Here is a 24,277-nt window from a genome sequence, read left to right on the forward strand (position 1 = left end):
TATTGCACTGTATAGAATTTCCAGAACAATATAAAATTTTAGTGAAAATAGCAAGAATCCTTAACTTCTTTTTTTGTTTTTTGAGAGAGAGAAAGAGAGAGAGTGCATGCACAGGGCAGGAGTGGGGGAGAGGGAGAGAGAGAATTTTAAGCAGGCTCTATGCTCAGCGCAGGGCCCAACAGGGAGCTCGGTCCCATGACCCTGAGATCACGACCTGAGCTGAAATTGAGAGCTGGACGCTCAACCAACTGTGCATCCCGGACACCCTGCTTCTTTCTGATATTAATAGGAATGACCCCAGCATTCGATTAAGAGCGCATTAGCTATCAGTATTAGAATATTTTTTGGCTTATTGATTTGGTGTATTCCAGGAGTGGGATTTTACTTTTATCAATTTTAAGCACCTATAGAGATGATCTTTTTTTCCCCTCTTTGACCTGGCGATACGATGAATTATGTTAATACATTTGCTAATGCTAAGCTTTCCTAGAAAAAAGGCCATTTGGCCATGTAGTATTTTTCAAATGTGTTGACCAGTGGAAAATATTTTAATTAAGCTTCTGGTATCTATGTTCATAAGTGAAAGTAAAAGTCATTGTCAGATTTTGGTTTTAGGGTTATGCTAGCTTTTTAAAGTGATTGAGAAGCTTCCCATTTTTTTTCAAAAATACTTTACATAGCATGGGTATGACCTGATCCTTAAACGTTTGAAAGAACTAACTCATCAAATAATTTGGTGCCTTTTTTGGAGGTTTTTGTTTGTTTGTTTGTTTGTTTGTTTAAGAGAGAGAGAGAGAGTGAGTGCATGCGTGTGAGGGGTGAGGAGAGGAAGAGAGAGAGAATCTTAAGTAGGTTCCATGCCCAGTGTGGAGCTCAACGTGGGGCTTAATCTCAGGACACTGAGAATGTGACCTGAGCCGAAATCAAGAGTTGGACACTTGACCGCCTCAGCCATTCACGAGCCCCTGGAGATAATCTTTGACAATTTTTTCAAATTATTTTATGGTTATTGTGTTTTCAAGGATTTTTTTTCTTCTTGGCTCAAGTTTGGTATTTCTATTTATCCAGGAAACCTTACCTGGAATTTTCAAATGTGTGAATACGCATTTACAGATGTTTTTCTCACATTTTAAAACTTCCCATATTTAGGGTAATAGATTACCCCATTCCTAGACGTGCACGGATTAAACATATTTTATTAGAATTTCCAGATGTCTCTTTAATCAGTTTTTTTAAAGAAAGATTTTTGGATTTATTTACTGATTCTTCTCTTCCATTCATTTATTTTGATTTCTCTCTCTTTGGTCTTCCTAGTAGTAGGACTTCTTGAGAAACCATACTTTTATTCTGTTATATTTTAAACCCCAAATACAAATGCCACAAAGACATTGTTCCTTCCTTGTTTTAAACACTCAATGCTATACATTTCCTTATGATGTTTTGTAATTATATACTTTGGGTGGTGACTGATTTATATATGTCTCCCCCACTACACTAAATTCTAAAAGTGCAGAAATCGTATCTGTGTTGCTTACCATTGAGCACACAGGGCCTACAGTAGCTGGTAACAGCTACGTGTTAAAAGAATGAGTGAAAAATAGGGTCAGGATGAGAAGCACAATCTAGCCCTTTCCCCTTTTCTTAGATCCTATCATTCCGCAGCACCCAAACGGCCCACAGACGACTTACCAGCCCCATCAGCAGCCTCTGATGGTTGTCTTCCTCCTGGAAGAGGGGTGTTAATCTTGGCTCTGAAATGAAACAGAACAATAGTCAAGCAGGGTGGGTTTTGGGAAATGGTCTAAAAGAAGAGAAATCAGCCTGGGTTCCCCTTCTCTGAGTTACTGGGGAAATAGACCATTTTGCTATAGGATGAAATTTTTCATTAAATGCGTGACCTATTCCTGCAAGACAAACTTATCATTCAGGTGATACACAGAGAGCTCTACTCCAACAGACTAAGAAAGAAAGAAAACAAGGAACATATTTCCCAACACCAACAGGTTCTGGCTTTGATTTCTCTTCAACATGAAGACCCACCACTGTCTAAGAACTTCTGCTCCACTGGAGACCTCTGTCTCCACTTGGGCCCTCTCTTAACCCCAAGGGGGTCATAAACTCAGGGACAGGGACTTGATGGAAGGATTGCATGACTGCCTTCTTTGTGGCCCCCTATAGGTTAGTGACTTTGAGAGTCACTGAACTGAGGGGACTTATCAATTAATGTAGCAAATAATACTAATTAACACAAGTTATCCGACTAAACAGGTAACCAGCTCAAGATGGAAAAGTGACATGTAAGGTTAAATCCGATGGCACTTTCTCCACCATGATTTGCACCATACCAGCAGACTGGAGGAGCAGACAAACACAGTCTTGTTCCAAGATGTGCCCTAACACTCCTCTAACAGCACCTTCGTGCCTTGCTCTCCCCTCCTGGAGCAGCTGAGGCACGCACCTGTCAAGAGAGCAGAACTGCTCCAGTCAGAGGGCTGATGACCCTGTGTGGGACAGCACAGGTGCCTCTTGCCCCCTCAGGATAAATCCTACCTGGATCCCACACAAGATTTTGATTAAGATGAAGCAATTCAAAACTTGACACTAGCAGCCCTGAATTTCACCCAGACTGTTCTGTTTCTGTTAGTGATGACATTCTTCCTAGGATGCTAGTGCAAGCCAAGCACGTGAGAGGAAGGGACAAGCTCCCAAAGTGCACTCAGAGAGAATGACTGGCCACAGATGCAAACAGGCCAAAAGCACAGGAGCAGGAGCTCTAACAGGGGCACAGGAGTGATGGACACAACAAAAACCTCGACAACCGGCAACATTTCCCGTACTGCAAACTTCCTAGCCAAGCAAGAAGGGCGAGCCTGAACCAGGCACATTCACACCCTGGCTGCTGGGCAGGACTCCTGCCTGCTGCCGCTGCCTGGTGCTAGTGGGAGAACCCCTGGCTTCGGGCACAGACGGCCTGGTAACACAGACAGAGGCTGGTTCCCTCGGGCTGCTCAGTGAGCACAGGCTCTGTCGCCCTGGGCTGGATCACAAGTTCACTGTCATGGTTCCCATGAGCTGTGTGCACAGCTGCAGGATGTGATGACATCCCACAATGCACCGTTAGGGTCACCCAGCACACACCTAAACATCCAAGCCTATAAAACAAAAGTGGGATATAAAAATAAAACTTTTTAAATGGAGGCTGGCCTTTATGAGGGATGAAAGCATTCCAGTGACAAAACCACAAAAAAAGCTTGTGCCTGGATACGCTTAGCATTCTCTTCCCCCAGTTTCACCTGGCGGGGTGTTTAATCAAGACTTACCTTGGATGCCACTCCCTCTGGAAAGCCTTTTCTAAGCTCGCTCTCTTCCCCAACCATCCCCGCTCCTGATCCAATCCCACCCCCTGCCCCGTGGTTCTAGACCACCCGTCACCTGGTTTAGAAACAACACGTTAGCATGTCTTCCTCACACATCAATGACAAAGCAGCCACCTGCGACGGTACAGTGCACCAAGCGCTATAAACATCAGCCCATTTACTCTCATTTTTCCCCTCACCTGGCCCTGAAAAGGTTAATGCACAAAATGAACACATGGCTTGCCAAGAGCACACTGTTAGCATGTGGCTGGACTGGAATTGAAGCCAAGTTCTGTCTGGCTCCGAGCCCATGCTCCTCCCCCATAACCACACAGCTTACCCAGAGACTCCTATCTTTGTACTCCTATGACCTAGCCCAGTGAGTGCCCAAATGTTAACCAAAATCAAAGACCCCTGTGTGATCAGACAGCTGGAAAGAAAGCAGCCCTAAGCCAGGGGAACTGCCCAAGTGCATCCTGTGGGTACAGCCACAGGGCACGGTAATTAGATCAAGGCTCTTAAGAAAAATAATGAAAACCAGACGGCCAACACTCAGGGACTCTTCCAGCAAAAACACATTCAGCAGCTGTCCCTAAAGGTCCTGGTGCCAAGACAGACATGGAGGGAGCTGGGTGGTCACTCTAACAGGAAGATATTAAGGGTGCTGCCCTCATTACACTATTGAGCGGGATTTTCTTGCCAACCCACAGGGGTAGAAAACACAGTGTTACAAACCAAACACTGACTGAAATCCAGAAGGCTTTATCACAGGTCTTTTCTTACCCAAATTCCTTGCTTCTAGGTTAGAAATCACCCTACAAAGAAATTAGCCAATGTTATTCACATAGGAAGATTAAAAAAAAAAAAGCCACAATACCATACAAAGATATCCTCCATAAAACCACTGCAGAAACTGTTCTCAGGCGGCTGAAAACCTCAAACACTTTAATCAACTTGGCAAAAGCCACATTAGGCAATTATAAAATCTCAAAACGCTGTAGCGCAAACAATGACGATAATTTAGAACAATCGCAGCTCTCAGTTATTGGAAATAATGGGAACAGAAAATAGAACAGGGTTGGAATGGGCCTATACTTGTAGCACTCCGAGATGACTCATCTATCCAGAAAATGGGCTTTCAAAATAAGAGCCAGCGCATCAGCCCACTAACGCTTTTTAAATGAACCTACTCTCTCTACCCTCCTAAAGTGCTCACTGTGTAAGAGCTTTCTTCACCACTTATCGCTTATAATTCATCTGTCCTCAGGATGCAAGTCTGTAAGGTTTAACACATACAATTTTCCCACTAGAAACTCGAGCACCAGACTCAAGAACAGGGCCCAGGTGGCTGCTTTCATTAAGCTACGGCATCATTCTGTTGAGGATACTCAACAAAAGGAAGCTACCTCCATGAAAGGTATCCAAAATCCATTATAGGTACACTTATCCCTAATTTTACTTACTTCATTGCATTATCAAGAATATTCCTCACATACACCATGGACCTTCTTCTTCCTGTTTTCTAGAAGGAAGAACATGTCAGAGCTGTGGAAGGTAGAGGTTTTGTGGGTGCCATTTTTCACACCAAGGACACAGTGCAATAAAGTAAAGAGTTTTGGAAAAAAGAACTACACTTTCCAACTAATCAAAATACCTACGTTCTTTAAAATTAGTTAAAAAAGCATTTTATTCTGAAATTATTATAGATGTAGAGGAACTTGCAAATCAACTAGACAGTGTTGTGTTATATAGAATAACACTACAACTATATACGATGCTACAGAGAGATCTCATGTATGCTTCACCCAGTCCCCCCCCCACGCTGTGTTTATATCTTATATAAATGACTATAGGACTATATCAAAATCAGGAGACGGATATTGCTAGAACGAGTGTACAGTCCTACGTCATTTCATCATGGACGTAGGTTCACGGACCACAATCGAGATACAGAACTGTTCCACCCCCCAGAGATCTCCCTCGTGCTGCCCTCTTTGTAGTCAGTCCCAGCCACTCTTCTTTCAACTATCCCTAACCGCTAGCAACCACTAATTTGGGAACACCTAGGTTTTTTAAAAATCAATTTTTAACTACACAAGTAACGCAAGAACACAGGTAAGAAAGACCTGGATGTTAATCTCACTTCTACTATGAACCTGCTGCTGGTGTCCCTTAACCTCTGTGCACCTGATTTTCCTCCTCAAGAGAAGACAGATCAGAGAAGCACTGTGGTCTTCTTGCGACAATGCAAAAGGGTCTGGCGGTTAGGGAGAGTGCGGCAAATTGAAGCCAGCCTTAGACCTCATCTGATGCACTATACTTTTGCTTCTTGCTTTATTCTCATGAATCCACACAAACCTCTTCTGAGATCAGGCTGTGCCATTCTCTCTGGACCATGCTGTTGTTATAGAGCAAGCGTGGCTTGGAGTACTTAACATATTCCAGGTTGGAGTTCAGTTTTTCCCAGTAACCCTTAAAACTGTGCACCTGCAGAAGACAAAAAGCTTTGGTGAGCTTGAGAAGCAGGACCTGTGGCCCCGACCAGCAAGGACCACTTAAGCCTTGCAGCAAAGCCAGGCTCGCCTTACTTCCTCAGCTCTTCTAGGGCAGCATTTCTGAGTGAATTCTTCCCACAAAAGATGGCATTCTTCTCCTGCAGGAATTCTAAAATAGTAAGACCTAAAGAGTCTTGCTTTCCCTATTTCCTTTTCAGCCCCTTTTACAGAGAGAGCCACTGCTCACTTCTCCAAACCAGTGTGAGTCACCTGGGTTAAGGCAAAGTTGGGAAGCCTGTATTAAACCCAGTGTTGTATTAAACACATCGTATCGTTTCCTCTCCAGAGACCCATTTTTCTGACGTAGGTTGTGTCAACAATACAACATTCAGTCAGAGAATGTTCGTAAGACATGTAGCACAGGAAATAGGCTTACTGTCCTGGTAAGCTTATCTACTTCCAAAAGAGGTCTTTCAAAGCCTAGGAATCAGAAAGGTGGAGTGAACTAGTTTCACATTCAGTCATCAGATATTCCAAAACTCCAAAACAGAATTTGCTGGCATCCTAGCTAGGTCTTTGACATATCGCTACAATTGAAGCAATAATGTATCCACTTTATTTATTTATTTATTTATTTATTTTTAAAAGATTTTATTTATTTATTTGACAGAGAGAGACAGCCAGTGAGAGAGGGAACACAAGCAGGGGGAATGGGAAGGAAGAAGCAGGCTCCTAGTGGAGAAGCCTGATATGGGGCTCGATCCCAGAACGCCGGGATCACGCCGTGAGCTGAAGGCAGACGCTTAACGACTGTGCCACCCAGGTGCCCCCACTATATTTATTTTTAAATACAATGCAATACTAATACATTTTTTTAAATTGAAAGATGCATAGACACAAATTTTTTTTAATTTTTTAATTTAGGATTTATTTATTTAAGAGAGAGATAATGTGTGAGAGTGGGCAGAGGAGCAGAGGAAGAGGGAGAGACAGAATCTCAAGCAGACTCCCCGCTGAGCGCAAAGCCCAATACAGGGTTCAATCCCACCACCCTGAGATCATTAGCTGAGCTGAAACCAAGAGTCAGATGCTTAACCAACTGAGCCACCTAGGTACCCGTTTTTTAATTTTTAAATTTTAAATTTAAGTATAATTAACATACAATGCTATATTAGTTTCAGGAGTACATACAGTGATTCAAGAATTCTATACATTTCTCAGTGCTCACCACAATAAGTGTAATCACCATCTGTCACCAAACATTATTACAATCTTATTGACTAGATTCCCTCTGCTGTACTGTTCATCTCTAAGACTTATTTATTTTATAACTGGAAGTTTTTACCTCTTAATCCCTTTTATCAATTTCACCCGTCCCTCACCCCAGCTCCCCTCTGGAAACCACTAGTTTGTTCTCTGTAATTAAGAGTCTGGTTTTACATCTCTTCTTATTTGTTTTGTTTCTTAAATTTTACATGTAAGTGAAATCATACGGTATTTGCCTTTCTCTGTCTGACTTATTTCACTTAGCATTATACCTATAGGCCTATCTATGTTGTTGCAAATGGCAAGATCTCATTCTTTTTTATAACTAATATTCCATTGTATACGTATACCACTTCTTTATCCATTCATCTATGGATGGACACTGGGGTTGCTTCCATATTTTGGCTATTGTAAATAATGCTGCAATAAACATAGGGGTGCATATATCTTTTCAAATTAGTATTGTCATTTTCTTTGAGTAAATACCCAGTAGAATTACTAGATCATATGGTAATTCTAGTTTTAATTTTTTGAAGAACCTCCATACTGTTTTCTACAGTGGTTGCACCAATTTGCATTTTCACCAGAACATGAAGGTTCCTTTTTCTTCATATCCTCACCAACACTTATTATTTCTTGTCTTTTTGATTCTAGCCGCTCTGACAGGAGTGAGGTGAAATCTATTGTGGTTTTGATTTGCATTTCCCTGATGATGAATAATGTTGAACATCTTTCCATGTGTCTGCTGGCCATCTGGATGTCTTCTTTGGAGAAATGTCTATTCAAGTCTTCTGCCCATTTCTTAATTGGATTATTTGTTTTGGGGGTGTTGAGTTGTATAGGTTTTTAAAATAATTTGGATACTAACCTCCTATTGGATATATTATTTTCAAATATCTTCTCTCATTCAGTAGGTTGCCTTTTCATTTTATGGATGGTTTCCTTTGCTGTGCAAAAGCTTATTTTGATGTAGTCCCAGTAGTTTATTTTTGCTTTTGTTTCCTTTGCCTACGGAGACATTATCTAGAAAAATGTTTCTGTGGCTGATATCAAAAGATATACTGACACAAACGGTTCTCTTAAATCAATGAAGATAGATTTATTATATACTTTCTTGCCAAAATATACGTGTTTGTAAAAGATTTGACTAGGGCCAAAAGTGCAGTGTGTAGCCATAAAACAAAGTGAGCTAATGCCTGGTGTGGTAACAGCCTTGGCTATAGTGCAAGAAAAAAAAAAAATAGAACTTAAATAAAATATGCCTCAATCAAGAAAAATGCCCTTATGTTAAATAACAGCACATTATCCAAATTCTTATTGAAAGGACAGTTCACTATTGGTTCAAAATGAATTTTGGCACATTGGTAAATTACATAATAAATTAACTGGCTATTTTAGAAGCCTGAAAGGTCCATCCAACCAACATCTCTTCTCACAGGTCATTTCTAGGGGAAACTGGAACCCTGGTGTCACATCACACTCCCTAACTGACCCACCTCACTCAACTTTTCTTCCCCTTTCAACTTATTTATAATTAATGTACCTTTATCCACCCTTTGGTCTTCCTTCTATTGAAAAAAATAATAATGAAAGCAAATTCTGCCAACATTTGGCAGCATTAAATCCCTGACAGGAAGTCCCTGCAGCTTTCTTGCTATTCTACTCCTGGGTTCTGGCACACTAGTACCAAAGCCCCACAACTAAATGATGTCGTGGTGACATCTAGTGGTGGGCCAAGATACTAGCTCTGCCTCCTTTGCTGCCGCAGTCCCCCACCCTGTGGTCCTTGCGATCTCTTGAGGAACACTGGTGCCCTTCTACGCGTCAAAGGGCCTCTTCCCCTCAGGCCAAATGTCACGGTCCTGTCAGAAGACCCCATGCACACACTGTAGCTCCTCAGAAAAGATCTCTCCCAAGCGACCTTCCTTCCCCTTCTGCCCCCACGAAAAAGATCCCTTTTCTTAGCTGAGAATAAACAGATTAAACAAGTTCATGGATGGGCTACAAAGGGGCTTAGGAACCCACTGACTGTATGCAGAATGGAGTGAGTTGTGGGAGCACATTTCTGGGGACAAGGCCTACAGCTTGCACCGGATGTTCAAAGGAATCCATAACCTACAATAGTTCAAAACCCGAGTTAGAAGGAAAAGGATCGGAGTTTTAAAAATAAACAAACAAAACCCACTTATATTTAGACAAGAAACACAGTTCACCAAAAGTCCTGGAAGTATTTTACTATAAACCTGAAGGTCTTTCAAGAAGGTCACCGGGCGGGATGCTAAAACGTAGACGAAAACAACTAGTGGCATATGTCACTACTTGGTATCTATGAGGTAAGTGATATAATTTTTTTAAAGATTTATTTATTTGACACAGAGAGACAGAGAGCACAAGCAGGGGGAAGCAGAGGCAGAGGGAGAAGAAGGCGCCCCCCCGAGCAAGGAGCCCGATGTGGGACTTGATCCTAGGACCCCAGGATCACGACCTCAGCCAAAGGCAGACGCTTAACTGACTGAGCCACCCATGTGCCCCAATAAGTGATAAGATTTTTTAAGTTATGAAAAATCTTGGAGATCACTGTATATTGGAAGGCCTATTTGGAAGCCTGGGTAATAGATAAGACCCAGAGTTTGAAAATGGATTTGAGTAAGTGAAAGACAAGGAGAGGATGTTCCAGATGGGGCACGTAGGGAGTGAGCAAAGACTGAGAGATGAGAATGTGGATTCTGGGTTAAGATCAGAGAGCATTAGAGAAAGCAACCAAGAGCATTTCATTCTCTGTGGTGAAGATATCGGCCTCTAGCATGTGATTCCCAAGCTCAGCAAACACCTGGCTGGCATCCCCTAGACACTGAACTGCGGTGGGGTGAGACCTGAGCTTCCTGAGTTTTAGAAGTTCCCCGGGCAACCCTAGTGCTCAGCCAGGACAGAAACACTGCTTGAGCATGCCCAGGTAATCGCCATCTCCCACCCGCCCTCACGTGTTTGCCTCACCTCCGTGCTTCTGGTTTACAGGCTGATCAAGAACCAGCTGTCTGAAAACGGTGTGATTGTGTTAATTAATAGGAGACAGGGTTAAAGAGGAGGTTAGAGCCAATCCAGGATGGATCTCGGACATCAAGGGAACACCAGTCTGCTCATTAACCCAGAGAATTAAAGCAGCTCCAAGATAAAATTTTAGATGCTTAAACACAGAATGGGGGGAAGAGGGAGCAGAAGCTGTACAATCACATCCGAACAGTCAACCTGGGAGCACAGGAAAACACTCCTTTATTGGCCAGTTAGTACTTAGGGAACTCGTTGTGAACAGAACACTGTGCTCATCGGGGACAACGGCATGAACACAAAGTAAAAGCCACAACAACCCGAGAAGCACACTGCAGGCTACTTCAGAGGAGCACAGAAAGCCTTCAAATACACAAAAATATTTTCTAAGAAAATACTCATGAATGTAGCTACTTCTGGGTGATGCTGGTGTGAGAAGCCATCAGATTCTCAAGGAAACCCCGGAAGTGTTTTCCTGCACAAGGAGGAGCTTTAAAGTTTGACTGTGAAAGAAGGGAAATAATCCCCAATCTCTTCTTGAAAAATCAGGTTACCTGGCTGGCTCAGTCAGTAGAGCCTGTGACTCTTGATCTTGGGGTAGTGAGTTCGAGCCCCATATTGGGTGTGGAGATTACGTTAAAAAAAGAATCTCACTTTGCCTCTTAGGAGGACTGAAATAATTACCAAATGAAACCCATCGAAACTATTACTTGAACAAAAGGACCAGAGGGTTACACTAAGAGATTGTTCCCCATTTATGATTTGGATTGCTAGTTGATTTTAGGGCATTAAAAAAAAAAAAAAAAGCCCATGGTTCTGGTTCATCTGCAAATTACTGCCAGGAAAAAAACATCTGCCTTTCATTTCTAAAAAGCACTCTGGCTTTGGTCCTACATCTGATTAACCCTCATCTTCTTAGAGGAGAAGAGGCCAACTCAGAGAAAACCTTTACTCTCCATGCCAGGGCTCAGCGAGCAGAACTAAAGTATCAGTCCAATTTGGCTTTCAGGAGATTCCATCTCGGTATCAACTTCTATTTGCAGCCCAGAGAAACACAGTGACCCCCTACCTCTAGCACAGACAGAATAAAATAGAAACACCTGTGTCTCCACGAAACTAGCAAAGCACCATACCAAGTCCAAGTGCTCTGAACAGACCAGCAGATCCATACAGAGGACCAGTGACTGGAACTCCTGTGGCTTCCTGCAAAGGGGACTGCATGTGGCAAGTGCCAGTTATCCTATTTATAAATTAATGGCCTCTTTCTTCCCCACATCTAGAAAAATACAATCTCTCTTCTTTGCCCAGCTGGGTAGTTCTCTTAGTCACTTTTTTTAAAAGATTTTATTTATTTTTTTGAGAAAGAGAGAGAGCATGCACAAGGAGGGGGGAGGGGCAGAGGGAGAGGGAGAAGCAGGCTCCCCACGGAGCAGGAAGCCAGATGGAGGGCTCGATTCCAGGACCCTGGGATCATGACCTGAGCTGAAGTCAGACGCTTAACCAACTGAGCCACCCAGGTGCCCCTCTCTTAGCCATTTTTATTTTATTTTATTTTTATTTACTTTTTTAAAAGATTTTATTTATTTATTTGACAGAGAGAGAGACAGCCAGTGTGAGAGGGAACACAAGCAGGGGGAGTGGGAGAGGAAGAAGCAGGCTTCCCAGCGGAGCAGGGAACCTGATGCAGGGCTCGATCCCAGGACCCTGGGATCATACCCTGAGCCGAAGGCAAATGCTTCGCGACTGAGCCACTCAGGCGCCCCTCTTAGCCATTTTTAATGTGCTGCATTTTTAATGTAATCACAAAAATAGTTCTAAACTGTTCCATCTCATAACCAGCATATGCCCTGAGAAAGCCAACTCGAAAATATTTGTCTCCTTTCAACCTTAAGCATTAAACAGTACATCTCCAACCAAACCTATGGAGAACAGCAGCACAGTCTAGTGGCTGGGTCTGTTCCTCGATTTCATCACCTGAGATATAAACTGAAGGTACCCCCATCTCTGTAGATATGACAGGAATGACTATATCAACCTGGTGCTCTGTCTCTAAGAAGTAATATTTCTTTGTAGGATCATAAAATTATGTTTGACAATATTAACTAACTTTCCATTATTCACTGTCTCAGAAAATATGTTCTTCTTTTTCTTCTACAACAATCTACTCACAGAAGACTATACTTCTGGGCTCCAAATGTGGGAGACCCCCTGCCTCCCGCCCCGGCAACATCCACCAATTCTCCAGCACCACCTGGGTGTCCTACAATTTAACTCAATTCTGACACTACGTACCTGGAGACAGCATTGGATCCCACAAGCTGCATATATATTGGAGGGTCCTAAGACCCCCTCCTTTGGATTTGACAATTCCCTGGAGTAGCTCACAGAACTCAAGAAAACAGTTTACTTATTCTGTATTGGTTTATCGTAAAAGGCTACAACCGAGGAACAGCCAGATGGAAGAGATGGGTAGGACCGGGCATGCGGGAAAGGGCTCAGAGTTTCCATGTGCTCTTGAGGCAAACCACCCTCCTATTCCTTCACACGTTCATCTGTCTCAGAAGCTCTCCAAACTCCTTCAGTTAGAGTTCTTTATGGAGGCTCCATGACCTAGGCAGGATTGATTAAATCATTGGCCACTGGTGACTGAACTCAATCTCCCAGCCACTCTCTTGCCTCCGGAGGTGAGAGGAGGGAAGTTCCAACCTTCTAATCACACATTTGGTTCTTTAAGCAACCAGCCCCCAGTCTTAGGTGCTTTCCAAAAAATCACCTCATTAACATAACTCAGGTGTAGCTGAAAGGGGCTTGTTATGAATAACAAAAAACATTCTTTTCACCTTTGTGCTATTTCAGGAACTGGGAACAAACACTAAATATAACAAAAGATGTCCCTGTAGCTCTTAGGAAATTACAAGGATTTTAGGAACTCCTGTGCCAGGAGTCATGGATGAAAAGCAGATGTGTATTTCTAGCAATATCATAGTATCACGTATGTACAAACTGAACTTGGCAAAATCAGTATTTCCCACATAACCAATTGACATTTCTGGTACTACATTGTTATCAAAGCAACAATCCTCATTTTTAAAAATTGTAAGCTAGTCCATTGTAATTTTGTTGATACTTTGGATCCCTAACAAAACTTTTATTTAAATGACAGTGGTTGTCTGTATTGGGAGGGTCAAGGAAAAAAGTCTTTTGTATTTTGCTAAGCAATACTCATGCTCTGCCCAATTAAACAGTATTCTTAAAACACGTTCTAAGTGAAGAAGCATAATTAAATAAACAAGTCTCTGACCAGAGAAGAGCCGAGGTGCCAACAATTGTTTTCCCAATGGCTCAGGGGCACGGAGACCCCCTGATAGACACCTGAAGGAACACAATGACTTCTGAGTGGGTGTAAGTGGGAAGGGCATTAAGTCTTTCTGGCCTTCCCAGTCTCTGGATCAGATAGTTAATCTAAAAAAGCTTTCCTTACTTTATAAAATGAAACTAAAATGTCGGGCTTAAAAAATATGTAAAAATACTCCCATTTCTCCATTTGTGGCATGTTCATTCACCTTTTATCTTTATATTCCAGTAAGTTATTGTTTCTATGTATTTTCTAATCTTTATGGGCTTCCTGTGGTCAGATGGTTTTAATAGTTTCTCTTCTCACTATAAAATCAAGGGTAATTTTAAAACTTTCATGAAAATTGCCACTTCCCTAGAGAAAACCATGTTTTATGAAGGGTTAAGATCCTTCGTGGGAAGGTCACTCTTGATAACATTGCTTTTAAGGCAAGGACCTTGTTTCAATATACTACTTGTTGAATTGTTTAAAATTCTTTTGGAAACCATTTTATAAAGTAAGGAAGCCACTTGTCTTTCAGGTGATAAACTGCTAATTTAACTGGCTTATGCCAAGTTAAATTACATATTCCTACATTAAACGTTTGTAAAGTACTCCACGGGAGAGTTCTTTGCAGAGGGAGCAGGAAGAAAGTGCTTATCTAGCTTCACTTTGCCCTTCCCTCTCCTGACTCCTTATCAGGGCAGTCATCTACCAAGGAGAATGGAAGCGAGCGTGGTGAGAGTAAATAAGGGCCTCGTGGAAAGTCTGGCAGCAAGCATGCATTCATTTCGAAAGGTAACTCGTGATTCAGGTCATAGGTACTCAGAGCCAACTCCTGAGCTGAATAAGCATGGCGAGAACAGGGGCTGGGGAGGGAGGAGGAGCAGAGGGTGGGATGTGCCCCTGCAAGCAGGTCCATTGCAATATAATTAAGCTGGGGTTTGGGGTAGAAGAAGTAGGTCAAATGCAGCGGCTTCTAGTGAGGGGTAATGTGCAAACAGGAATGGGGAAACAAATGAGAAAGATCAGAGCCAGGTGTCCTGTGTCTGTCTCCCTTGCTGAGTGACCGGGGTGGGGGCTGGGGAGCTGCTCAAACCAAATCTAGGACCATCTCCTCCAGAGCCCAAGGCCCATCCCAGCAGCATACCTTTGCCTTCCCTGACAGATCGTGTCTGCGTCTGCGTGGACAAGGTAATGAAGAGATCTACAGTTCGAACGTGTGCTGTGTAACACTTCCTACCAGCATGTAGACACACGTGGAGCAGTGAAGGAGCTCCCGAGCATGTCTGGGAATGGTTAATAGGAAACATCTGTCTGTAGGGCCAAATGCTAATTAGGGAAGAGGAGAAAAAAGTGAGGAGATGGCAGAGTGAATATCTAGGAGAAAAACACATGAATAATATAAAAACACATCATTTTGCACACAAATACACGCACGCACAAAGAGAAAAAAGGAAAAAAAGTGCAAAAATAAGCCACTTCGTTCCTAAGCAAAGTCAAATCATATTCTTAGAATAAGCCAATGGGTAAAAAATTAAGAAAACCTTCATATCACTCTTTTATATTTACTTAATTTTTAAATGACAATACACAATGGTGATAAGGTTATAGTAAAACTGATAAACTCATAAATTCCTTGTAACTTAATCACAACTTTTTTTTGAATACCAATTTGGCAATAAGAAACAAAAGTTTTCAAAACTGTCATAGTCTTTTTGCCCAGTAAAATTCCTGGATATTTAACCTTGGATGAATAAATCAAAGGAAAAGCTGTCTAGATAAAATTATTCACTGCAACATTATTTTTAACAGCAATTTTTTTTTTAATGGGAGCTGGAGACAAACTAAATGTCTCAAAACAGAAAAATGATTCATTAGGACCCAACAACCCAGCAGAATCTTCTGGAGCCATGAGAGGTCATAATTACAAAGTTCACGTAGCAGCATCAAACAGTTTGATATAATTGGCAATCTTTATTAAATACCCCTGGATGGCTGTCACTACTATGCATACCTTTGACAAAGGCCAGGAGGAAATTGGGGGGCGGGGGATGGACAGGTGATACGTTAAGAACTGTAGAATTACGGGTGACACTCCTTTCTCTTTAAAATTCTCTTCACAGGTTTCTTGTGTGTCCATTAAACACATTATGGGTTTGACAGGACTAGTGATAAACGCAGAAACAATACAGGGAAAGGATGGCGGCTCTTTTTTTTTTTTTTTTTAAGATTTTATTTATTCATTTGACAGAGAGAGAGACAGCCAGTGAGAGAGGGAACACAAGCAGGGGGAGTGGGAGAGGAAGAAGCAGGCTCCCAGTGGAGGAGCCTGATGCGGGGCTCGATCCCAGAATGGCAGGATCATGCCCTGGGCCGAAGGCAGACGCTTAACGACTGAGCCACCCAGGCGCCCCAAGGATGGAGGCTCTTAATAAGAACGTTTTCAGCTATTAATCAAACCTTTCTTTTCCCTTCGCCTTCCTCCCTTTGGAGGGCTTCACAGTGGTCTTGGGCTGTGGCCCAGAACCATCACCTGTCAGTGACCTTGGAGGACCTTTCTTAGGACCAAAACCCGGAACTGCTAAACCTGCCCCACGCGGCCCTCTCCCACTCCCAGTACATCACCATGACCTCAGACCTCAGGCTTTCAGCTCCACTCCCCGGGGCTGCCCAGGCCTGGCCTGCCCTCCCTGGATCCGAAAGAATCAAATGTAAATAAGAGCAGCAGCACAGTGAGCTGCCTGCTGCCAAAAGTTGAGATTTCCCACTACACACCAAGCTATAATTAACAGGAGGCGATGCCAAAAACAACAAAGGAGCTTCAAGGAAACTGCTAAAATACTCTCCAGTTTTTAGCTACATACACATTCTTTTCTACTCACCCACCCCACCCCATTCTCCCTATTGTGCTCAGAAACTCTTCTGAAACCACCAGATCACAGAAAGACACTAATAGCTACCGCTTAGTGGCAGGAAGGAGGTGTGCAGGAGCTTCACAGAGACCACATACGGAGCCAACACAGGTCACTTTTGAGAAACAGAAAAGCTGTTCTTAGAACCAGAAGGAAATTAGATAATCCCAGCCCAGGTTACTTAATGGGTTTAAGACTGTGTATTTGTGTGTGTGTATTGAGGGGACACGAAGGAAGTAAGAAGCAGCTACCAGGTCTCTAAGGACAATCTACAAGAACTCCTCCAGTTTGGACTAGTTTGAGGCGTAGAGGAAAAGACGAGTTGTATGTGGTTTAGGTTGAGCCCCATAATTCTCTATCTTCAGAAAACTTCCCTCTCCAAAGAGTATTCCTAAGAATTGCCATAATATCATCCTCAGTGACGACTCAACCCCTTAGGAAGGATTTGCTAGAGAACTAACCCTACCCTACCCTTCCCCCCATCTGCCCCCTGACAGTTTGCGAGCCCTGTGGGAGCCACCATGGTACTTGGAGCAGTGGAGCTGGAACTCTGGTTGCGTGTGGAGGCCAGCACTGAAGCCATGCACGGTGTGCTTTTGTCTCTCTCTGGAAGGACTTACCTTCATGAAAGGCAAGGCGATCTCTTCCGTCACAAGGGTTATTCCAGGAATTTCCTACGGTGGGGGAAAAACACACACACACACACAACTGCTAAACGTATCAAGGACAGCAAGCTTGAACCTTCAGGAAGTGTTTTCTGCACAGACAGAAACTGAGGGCAGCTCCCAGTTTGCTAACCTCTACTTTAAATAAACCTTGGGGTTTATAAATAACAGTGAACACAGCCCATCTCTTGCCTTGGGAAGGGAAATAGTCTTTAAAGTTATGATTACAATAGAGGACAGCATCTCTGAAGGAAATGAGAAGACTATTAGGAATACAGGGCAAATAGTGTGTTATTTACACATTTCCATATAAGAACAAATGAGGCAAATTACATGTGCACCATCAAATGCAGTAATAAGGGGACACGTTCCTTCTTTGTTTTATTGCTCCTTCCTCCCTCTTCTTCTCTTTTGCTTATATGTATTATATAAGCCCCTGCCTGGCTAGAAGGAACCAAGATTAAGTGGGGTTCTTTTTTGATTTTGGTGGAAAATTTTCCTTCTCCTCATCCTCCACTATAATTTCAGAAATAAAAGATCCCCATAAAGAGTTGATGCAGCAGTATCACCATGGCAAATATGAAAGATGTATAATTTGTATCAGGAAATCCAAATTGTAACGTTCTGTGAACTAGTGAGCATTAAAACAAAAATTTCAATAAAAATATAAGCTTCCAAAATTGCCCTACATTCAGCTACTTTAGAAGTGTATTTCTTTTTTTTTTTTTTTAAGATTTTATTTATTTATTTGACAGAGATAGAGGGAACACAGTCAGGGGGAGTGGGAGAGGAAGAAGCAGGTTCCAGCAGAGGAGCCTGACGTGGGGCTCGATCCCATAACGCCGGGATCACGCCCTGAGCCGAAGGCAGACGCTTAACAACTAAGCCACTCAGGTGCCCCTAAAAGTGTATTTCTATATTAACTGTGTAGATTAGCCTCTCAACTCATGAATTCATCTTTTATATTCTAAAAAAAAAGTAGATGATATATGAGAAAATAATTTAAAAGGTGTTCTGTAGACATAAAATCTGGTATTTGTTTAGAACTTAAATGTACTTAAATGTACTAGATTTTTACTGACATGCAATATTCCTGTGGAAAGGGGCAGCACAGCAATGCAGAAGTAAATTTTCAGAATATTCAAGCAACCGAGTTGTTCACTGTGACCACAGAAAGCCTGTGTTAAGAATATATTTTGTGTTTCATTTATCACTACTTGGTAAGAGAAGACACTTCAAAAAAGCATTAAGATTTCACTATAGCTTTAGGTTATAAATGGCATCTTAAAATAGGAATAACAAGGCTAATTGTTTGCAAAGCATAATTCAGGATTATTTATATGTAAGAGCACCATATCTTCTAGTATCTTAAAAAAATCCAATTCCGTTATTTACAGAAATAATGTCTCCATACAGAAGTATGAAATTAATATTTTTTATTTTGGCAAGGGTTTATTAAGGTGTAGGAATAAGAGGATTTGCAGATTAGAAAAAGAAAAGGCAAAAGATTTACATCATTGCTAAAGAGAAGCAGGGACTCAGAATTTCAGGATTAGAAGAGACCTTTAAGGTAACCTACTCCAACATCCTGAAGTTTAGAGCAACATTGTAAACCCTAAAATAAGCTCAGTAGATGGTGGTTAGAACTGTGGGGTTTTTACAGTACACTCTCACAGGACTTCCTGACATCATCTGTATGTCTACAATAGTTCCGCCTCCCCGCAGTCGTGAGAAATGCAAAAATGAGGACCTGCGGTCTCAAGACAAGCCTCTCAACATGATATCCAGTGAACACGGGCTCCATCTTTAAACACAACTCTGGGAACTAGAGGGGTTTCTGGTCCCCTCCTCCCAGATACTAACTGGAGGGTGACAGTGTTGGGTGGTGAGGGAAGGAAACAAAGAGGTGCATTTCCTGACTCCCCTGTGGTTTAACCTGCAAACGTCCTGCCACATCACCAGAGACCCTGCGTGTATATTCACAAGAGTTCTCAAAGCAAACAGGGAGGGCTTGGAGAAGGAAGGAGCTCCCTTGTTATTCTACAGTGAGGCAAGCACACTGAATAACCCTTAACAGTAAAAGACAGAAGGGTCTTTAGAAAAACACTACCGCTGTGCATACCAAACATTTAGAAATTAATCAGACATACCTGCCTCTATTTAGATAGCCTAAATACAAAACGGACAAGTGTCACAATTTATCCCAGTACTTATTTTCCTATGTCTGTGTTACCTAAATTCAATTCATTTTTCTAAATGCCTTTTTGATACAAACCTCTGCCTTGAGACTAAGCATGTAGTTCTAACATCTAAGTAGGAAAGAAGAAACCTTTTTCAGGGTTTTCACTTTCTGATCCAACAAATCTCAGTTTACTGCACCATGTTCTAGAGAAAATAAACAAAATCTTAGCTCAGCACCTCCAAATTGAAAAATTGGGAGGAAGGGCCAAGAGGAAGAAAAGATTGAATGGAGTGAATTTGCTTAAGATTATTAACCTTCCCTGACCTTGAAGCTCGATAGTTATTACAGATTTTCCTTATGAGGCTGGGAAAAGGGGTCAATCTATTTAGGAAATAGAATAGCTTACAACAACAACAGTGGTCCACCCATTCCTTGTTTATAAAAACCTAAGAAATATTTTAATCCACTCTAGTTGCTAAAAAAAAAAATTAAAATACTATTTGAAGATGATAGAGGCTTTATTCTGCTTAGTAGAAAGTAGAGCAACACATATCCTGTACCTTCTCCTTCACTTCTACTATTTTATATCACTACCTTGGGCTAATAGCAAGGATTCATTATTATATTTTTGCCAGGAAGCTCAAGTCAGATCCTTATCAGTCAGAATAAACTAATGAAATCACAGCCATGGGTGCTGTGACAGGGATGTCCTACAAATGACCCACAACTGTGAATCAATTTTAATTACATAAGGAATAGAAAGCATTAACTTACTGTATTCCAAGCGAGCACTGAAGAATATGGCAAAAGTTTATCCATGTTACTTGTCTCTGGGTATATGCTCCAATATGAAGAAGCTGAGTAGATTTTTGAAAGAAAAAAAAAAAAGAGAAAGACATGGTATAATAATAAGAAGAAGAAGGCAGTAGACACTGTAATTCACCGAAACAAGCAAACCCCAAAAAAGTTTTTATTGCCTCATCCTTATCTTCAAAAGGCTAACTAACCGTTATGGTTCTACCTTTATGAAACGTTCAGGTTCTGCTCTTTACAATGAGAATAATTTCAAAAAAAAAATTATTTGGCACCTTCTATCTAACCCAAAATGACATTATGCCACTTCACACAGAAACGGCCGACACAAAACTGAACTAAGAAAGTTTTTTATATCTTACTGGGAAAAAAAAATCACTAATAAGGTTAGAGAATCAAGATCATATCGTATCACATCAGTCTCTGGACTGTCGCAGCTTCTCACAAGACCACGAGAGGACGAAATTTAATTTGGTGCTGACTGAAATAGAGTAAAAAAAAAAAAAATGCTTCTAACCAACATTTTGACAGATTGAGGCATTATCAATTTGCTGCTTTCCCTCCAGCAAAAGGGTCAAGGATTCAACTTAATATGCACCCTCAACAACACCTACCAATTATAAATTCCTGAATGAGGTCAAATGAATGGCAGGCAGAGATGCTCTCAGAAATCCACTGAATGATCTTTAAAAATAAGAAGACAAGTCTGTTGGTATTTACATCTGCACCCTGCTCCCACCACCAAAGAAGTACAAAATGTGAATCTTTAAAACTTTTGTATTTTGGAACTGCCGAAGAATACACTTACTTCCCTTCAAGGCACATAATGCAGTATTGTGGCTTAAGCAGTCTTATAAATCAGGTCCATTTTATATATCTTTTTAATAAATGCCCCTGGCTGAAATCCAAATAAGCCTTCTTCAACCCCATGTTTGTTTTTGCTACAGTAGGTCATGTTATAGCAAAGTACCAGTGTGAAGAGCTGGGGTATACAGGAGAAAACCAAACCAAATCACACCACAAAGCTCGAAGGCAGCAGACCTGGATTTGAATTCAGGTCAGACGTGAGTGTGAATGTTGTCACACCACTTAACCTTCGTGGGCATCACTGCACGGTCCTCCCAAGGTCATGTAACAACAACTCTCTCAGTCACCACAACCATCCTCACCTCCTGGCGGACTGAAACTCCTTGTTCCCAACCTTAGAATTGAAGGATACTATGCGGCTTGCCTAGCCAGAGAGCACTCTCACATGTCTGCTTCTACCAATAAGTGGTTGTTTGTTGTTTCTTTTTAAGATTTTATTTATTTATTTGTCAGAGAGAGAGTGCGCACACACAAGCAGGGGGAGCAGCAGGCAGAGGGAGAAGCAGGCTCCCCACTGAGCGAGGAGCCCAATGTGGGACTCGATTCCAGGACCACCTGAACCAGAGGCAGATGCTTAACCAACTGAGCCACCCAGGCATACCCATAAATTTTGTTGTTTTTATTTCCAAACCTATTCATGCTGGTTGTACTTATCTTCAAAATTAGGTAATTTAATAAAATATTACCATAGACAAATGAAATACAGATGCAAAGAGAGTGTTGTTTGGTCAATAAAAGTTGAATGCTTTCGAAAGACTCAAAAGCATGTCTGAAACACTAAAAAACACTACGTGTGAGACAACTGTAAAAGATAAGAAAATTTTGCCCAATAGATACAGATTGTTTTGAAAAGATCTTTAAAGTATGGCTCTCCTTCGGTTAAAAAAAGAGAGTAAGGTTAAGGAAACAAGGAAGAAGAAGAAAGTAACAGGAAGTCAGAGACAGCACATTACTAGTGGTTTTATGTAAGAAAAATGATTTTGAACTCCAACCAGCTAATCTACAAAGAAAGGGTCTTAAACTACATCAAAAGATAGGTGAATAAATATACTTGTTTTGTTTTGTTTTAGGTTAAAATAAAATGTTTAAGATATCTTTTCTTCAATTACCCAACCACCCATTGGTCCCAATCAAGTCTAATAGAGGGGTGTCTCCTACTTCACAAGACAGCCGTAAAATTAAAGGACAAAATGTGTGAACGTGCTTCAGAAATCAAATCATGCAATATATAAATAATCTTTATAAAAATGTAATAAATATATGCCACCAGATTTTAGTTCTTTTGATGCTATACACCAAATATAGACTAGGAGAAAAAGTAGGTATTTGAGAAACTATTTACTATTTACCGAGCACTTTCTTGGAATGTTACTGACACAGCTAACACATATGCACAGTATGGAAGAGAGAGTAGTCAAAAGAACAGACATGCTCACAGTCTGGGGTCCACAAAAAAGAAGCACAAGAAGAGAATATGTTCAAATCAGGATGGAGACCATAAACTTCAATTAATTATTACCAAATAAAAATGACTTCTGTTCATTTCAACCACAAATGTATACAGCTGATGTTGTCTATTTGCTAATTTTTAACCTGAAGCTACATAACCACCTTGGCTTCCAGGAACCGGGGGTCTCGGCCACAGGAGAGCACACAGTGCAACACGGCCATCTTCTCACAGTCTAGCTGAGTGTTCCATAGGAACTGTAATAAATAGGACTGGTTGAGGACTGCCCTATAGAGCTTTCCAGAACACCAATCCAGTACCAGGGACCCTGATAGTGACTGTAAAGGACCATGAGGTAGCATATCAACCACTTCATTGTTTCCTGCAAAAAAAAAAAAAAAGGGGGGGGGGAGATCAGCAAATAAAAGAAACCCCGCTCACCCAAACATAAACATTGCCAAGACAAACCCAAATGGACCATGTTCATAAGAGAAAAACCACAGCCATACCTGTCAGAAACAAACTGTGGCAGATCAGGTCTGGATGTTGAATGTTAAGTAGATGAAAGAAATGACCAGGTAAGTAAACAGCCACATAATACTCTGTAGAAGAGAAAGATAAAAGTTATCTGCATGTGGCAACAGCAGCACAGGAAAGAAAAAGCCCAGAACTTCACAGTATCCCTACTTGTCTTTGAACCTCTTAAAACACAAAAGTTTTGATCAACGTAATAATAAACTGCCTGATGTCAGTACATTTCATCTTACTAGCCATATCTCATTTATTTCTATCTGTGGCTAATTTTCTTCATACATTTAGCCATGGTTATCTTAATTGATATCTATAATTTGAGTCTTAAGTGATCTGTGGCTTTATATGAACCTAAATGACCTCTGAAAGCAAATTAGAATAAAAAAATACCAAGCAATATGAATTATTCCTTTATCTGATAGTCTGGGAATAGCTTATGATGGGAATTTCCCTGCTCATTATGCCAGTTGGGGGAAGCTCTAAAATTTTGTTTCCTATGTTTGCCTACTCGTCATCATCATCACTATCGTCATTGTCATTTTGTTTAGAGAACCCTTATAAACTGATATTCATCAAAACAATCTCTGAAGGCATTCTAACACTTAGTGAAGTACTAATATATTTCCTTGCATAGAGAGCTGCCAAGAATTCACACTTTCACAGTCCCTGCTTTTGATAATTTTGTACCAAGAACACTTGTACACAGATTGAGACAATGTGTAAAAATAGGTTTCTGGAGAATGGGAAGGTGGAAGTAGCCCTTGCCAATAATTTTTCACACAATAGCAGTGAATTTCATACAGATGACACATTTAGATTATAAGTGAGCCAGCTGGACTCTTTTTTCCTAAGAAGCAAAGAAATACATGCTAACCATTTGCATAGAAGGCATTCAGTGGAAAGGAAAGGAAAGGAAAGGAAAGGAAAGGAAAGGAAAGGAAAGGAAAGGAAAGGAAAGGAAAGGAAAGGAAAGGAAAGAGGATGTAAAACTCAAAGCATTTGACTTAAGTAAGTGTCCTCTTGGCCACCGGGGATTAAGTGATGTTAAAGAGAATAGCACAAATGGTTGCAATAATATTCTTATTACGGCAACACTTGAATAGAAAAACACAAATAATGATATAGTAGGGTATGGTGGAAAGGGTTTAGCCATCAAAGGACCTAAATTAATTCCTAGCCCTAGCATTTAACCAGTTAACTAGGGTGGTAACTACATCCTGGGGAGAGGAGGCATTTGGAAATTTATGAGGGTGTTTTGAATTGTCGCAATCATTGGAGCGGAAGAGGGAGTCCTCCTGCCATTTGGTGAAGGTTGTTAAATCTCTCAATGTGCAGGACACTCTCACTCAGAAAGTACTGCC

General features: G+C 41.3%; 1 protein-coding gene across 4 annotated transcripts in view; it reads right to left on the reverse strand.

Moving 5' to 3' along the window:
• The window catches only part of GSAP (gamma-secretase activating protein), a 78,786-nt gene that overhangs the window by 13,829 nt on the left and 40,680 nt on the right, over nt 1–24,277 (reverse strand). For all 4 annotated transcript variants that reach the window (XM_057304357.1, XM_048212927.2, XM_026504246.4 and 1 more), the window contains 9 exons: nt 22,895–22,987; nt 22,550–22,767; nt 20,686–20,755; nt 20,033–20,115; nt 17,032–17,085; nt 5,715–5,843; nt 4,820–4,878; nt 4,140–4,171; nt 1,690–1,751 (listed from right to left, as the gene is read on the reverse strand). In XM_057304357.1, the coding sequence (XP_057160340.1) occupies nt 1,690–1,751; nt 4,140–4,171; nt 4,820–4,878; nt 5,715–5,843; nt 17,032–17,085; nt 20,033–20,115; nt 20,686–20,755; nt 22,550–22,767; nt 22,895–22,987 (800 nt within the window). The remainder of the gene's footprint in view (nt 1–1,689; nt 1,752–4,139; nt 4,172–4,819; nt 4,879–5,714; nt 5,844–17,031; nt 17,086–20,032; nt 20,116–20,685; nt 20,756–22,549; nt 22,768–22,894; nt 22,988–24,277) is intronic.

This window comes from Ursus arctos, unplaced genomic scaffold, assembly GCF_023065955.2.
Source record: "Ursus arctos isolate Adak ecotype North America unplaced genomic scaffold, UrsArc2.0 scaffold_3, whole genome shotgun sequence".
NCBI classification, from domain to species: Eukaryota; Metazoa; Chordata; class Mammalia; order Carnivora; family Ursidae; genus Ursus; species Ursus arctos.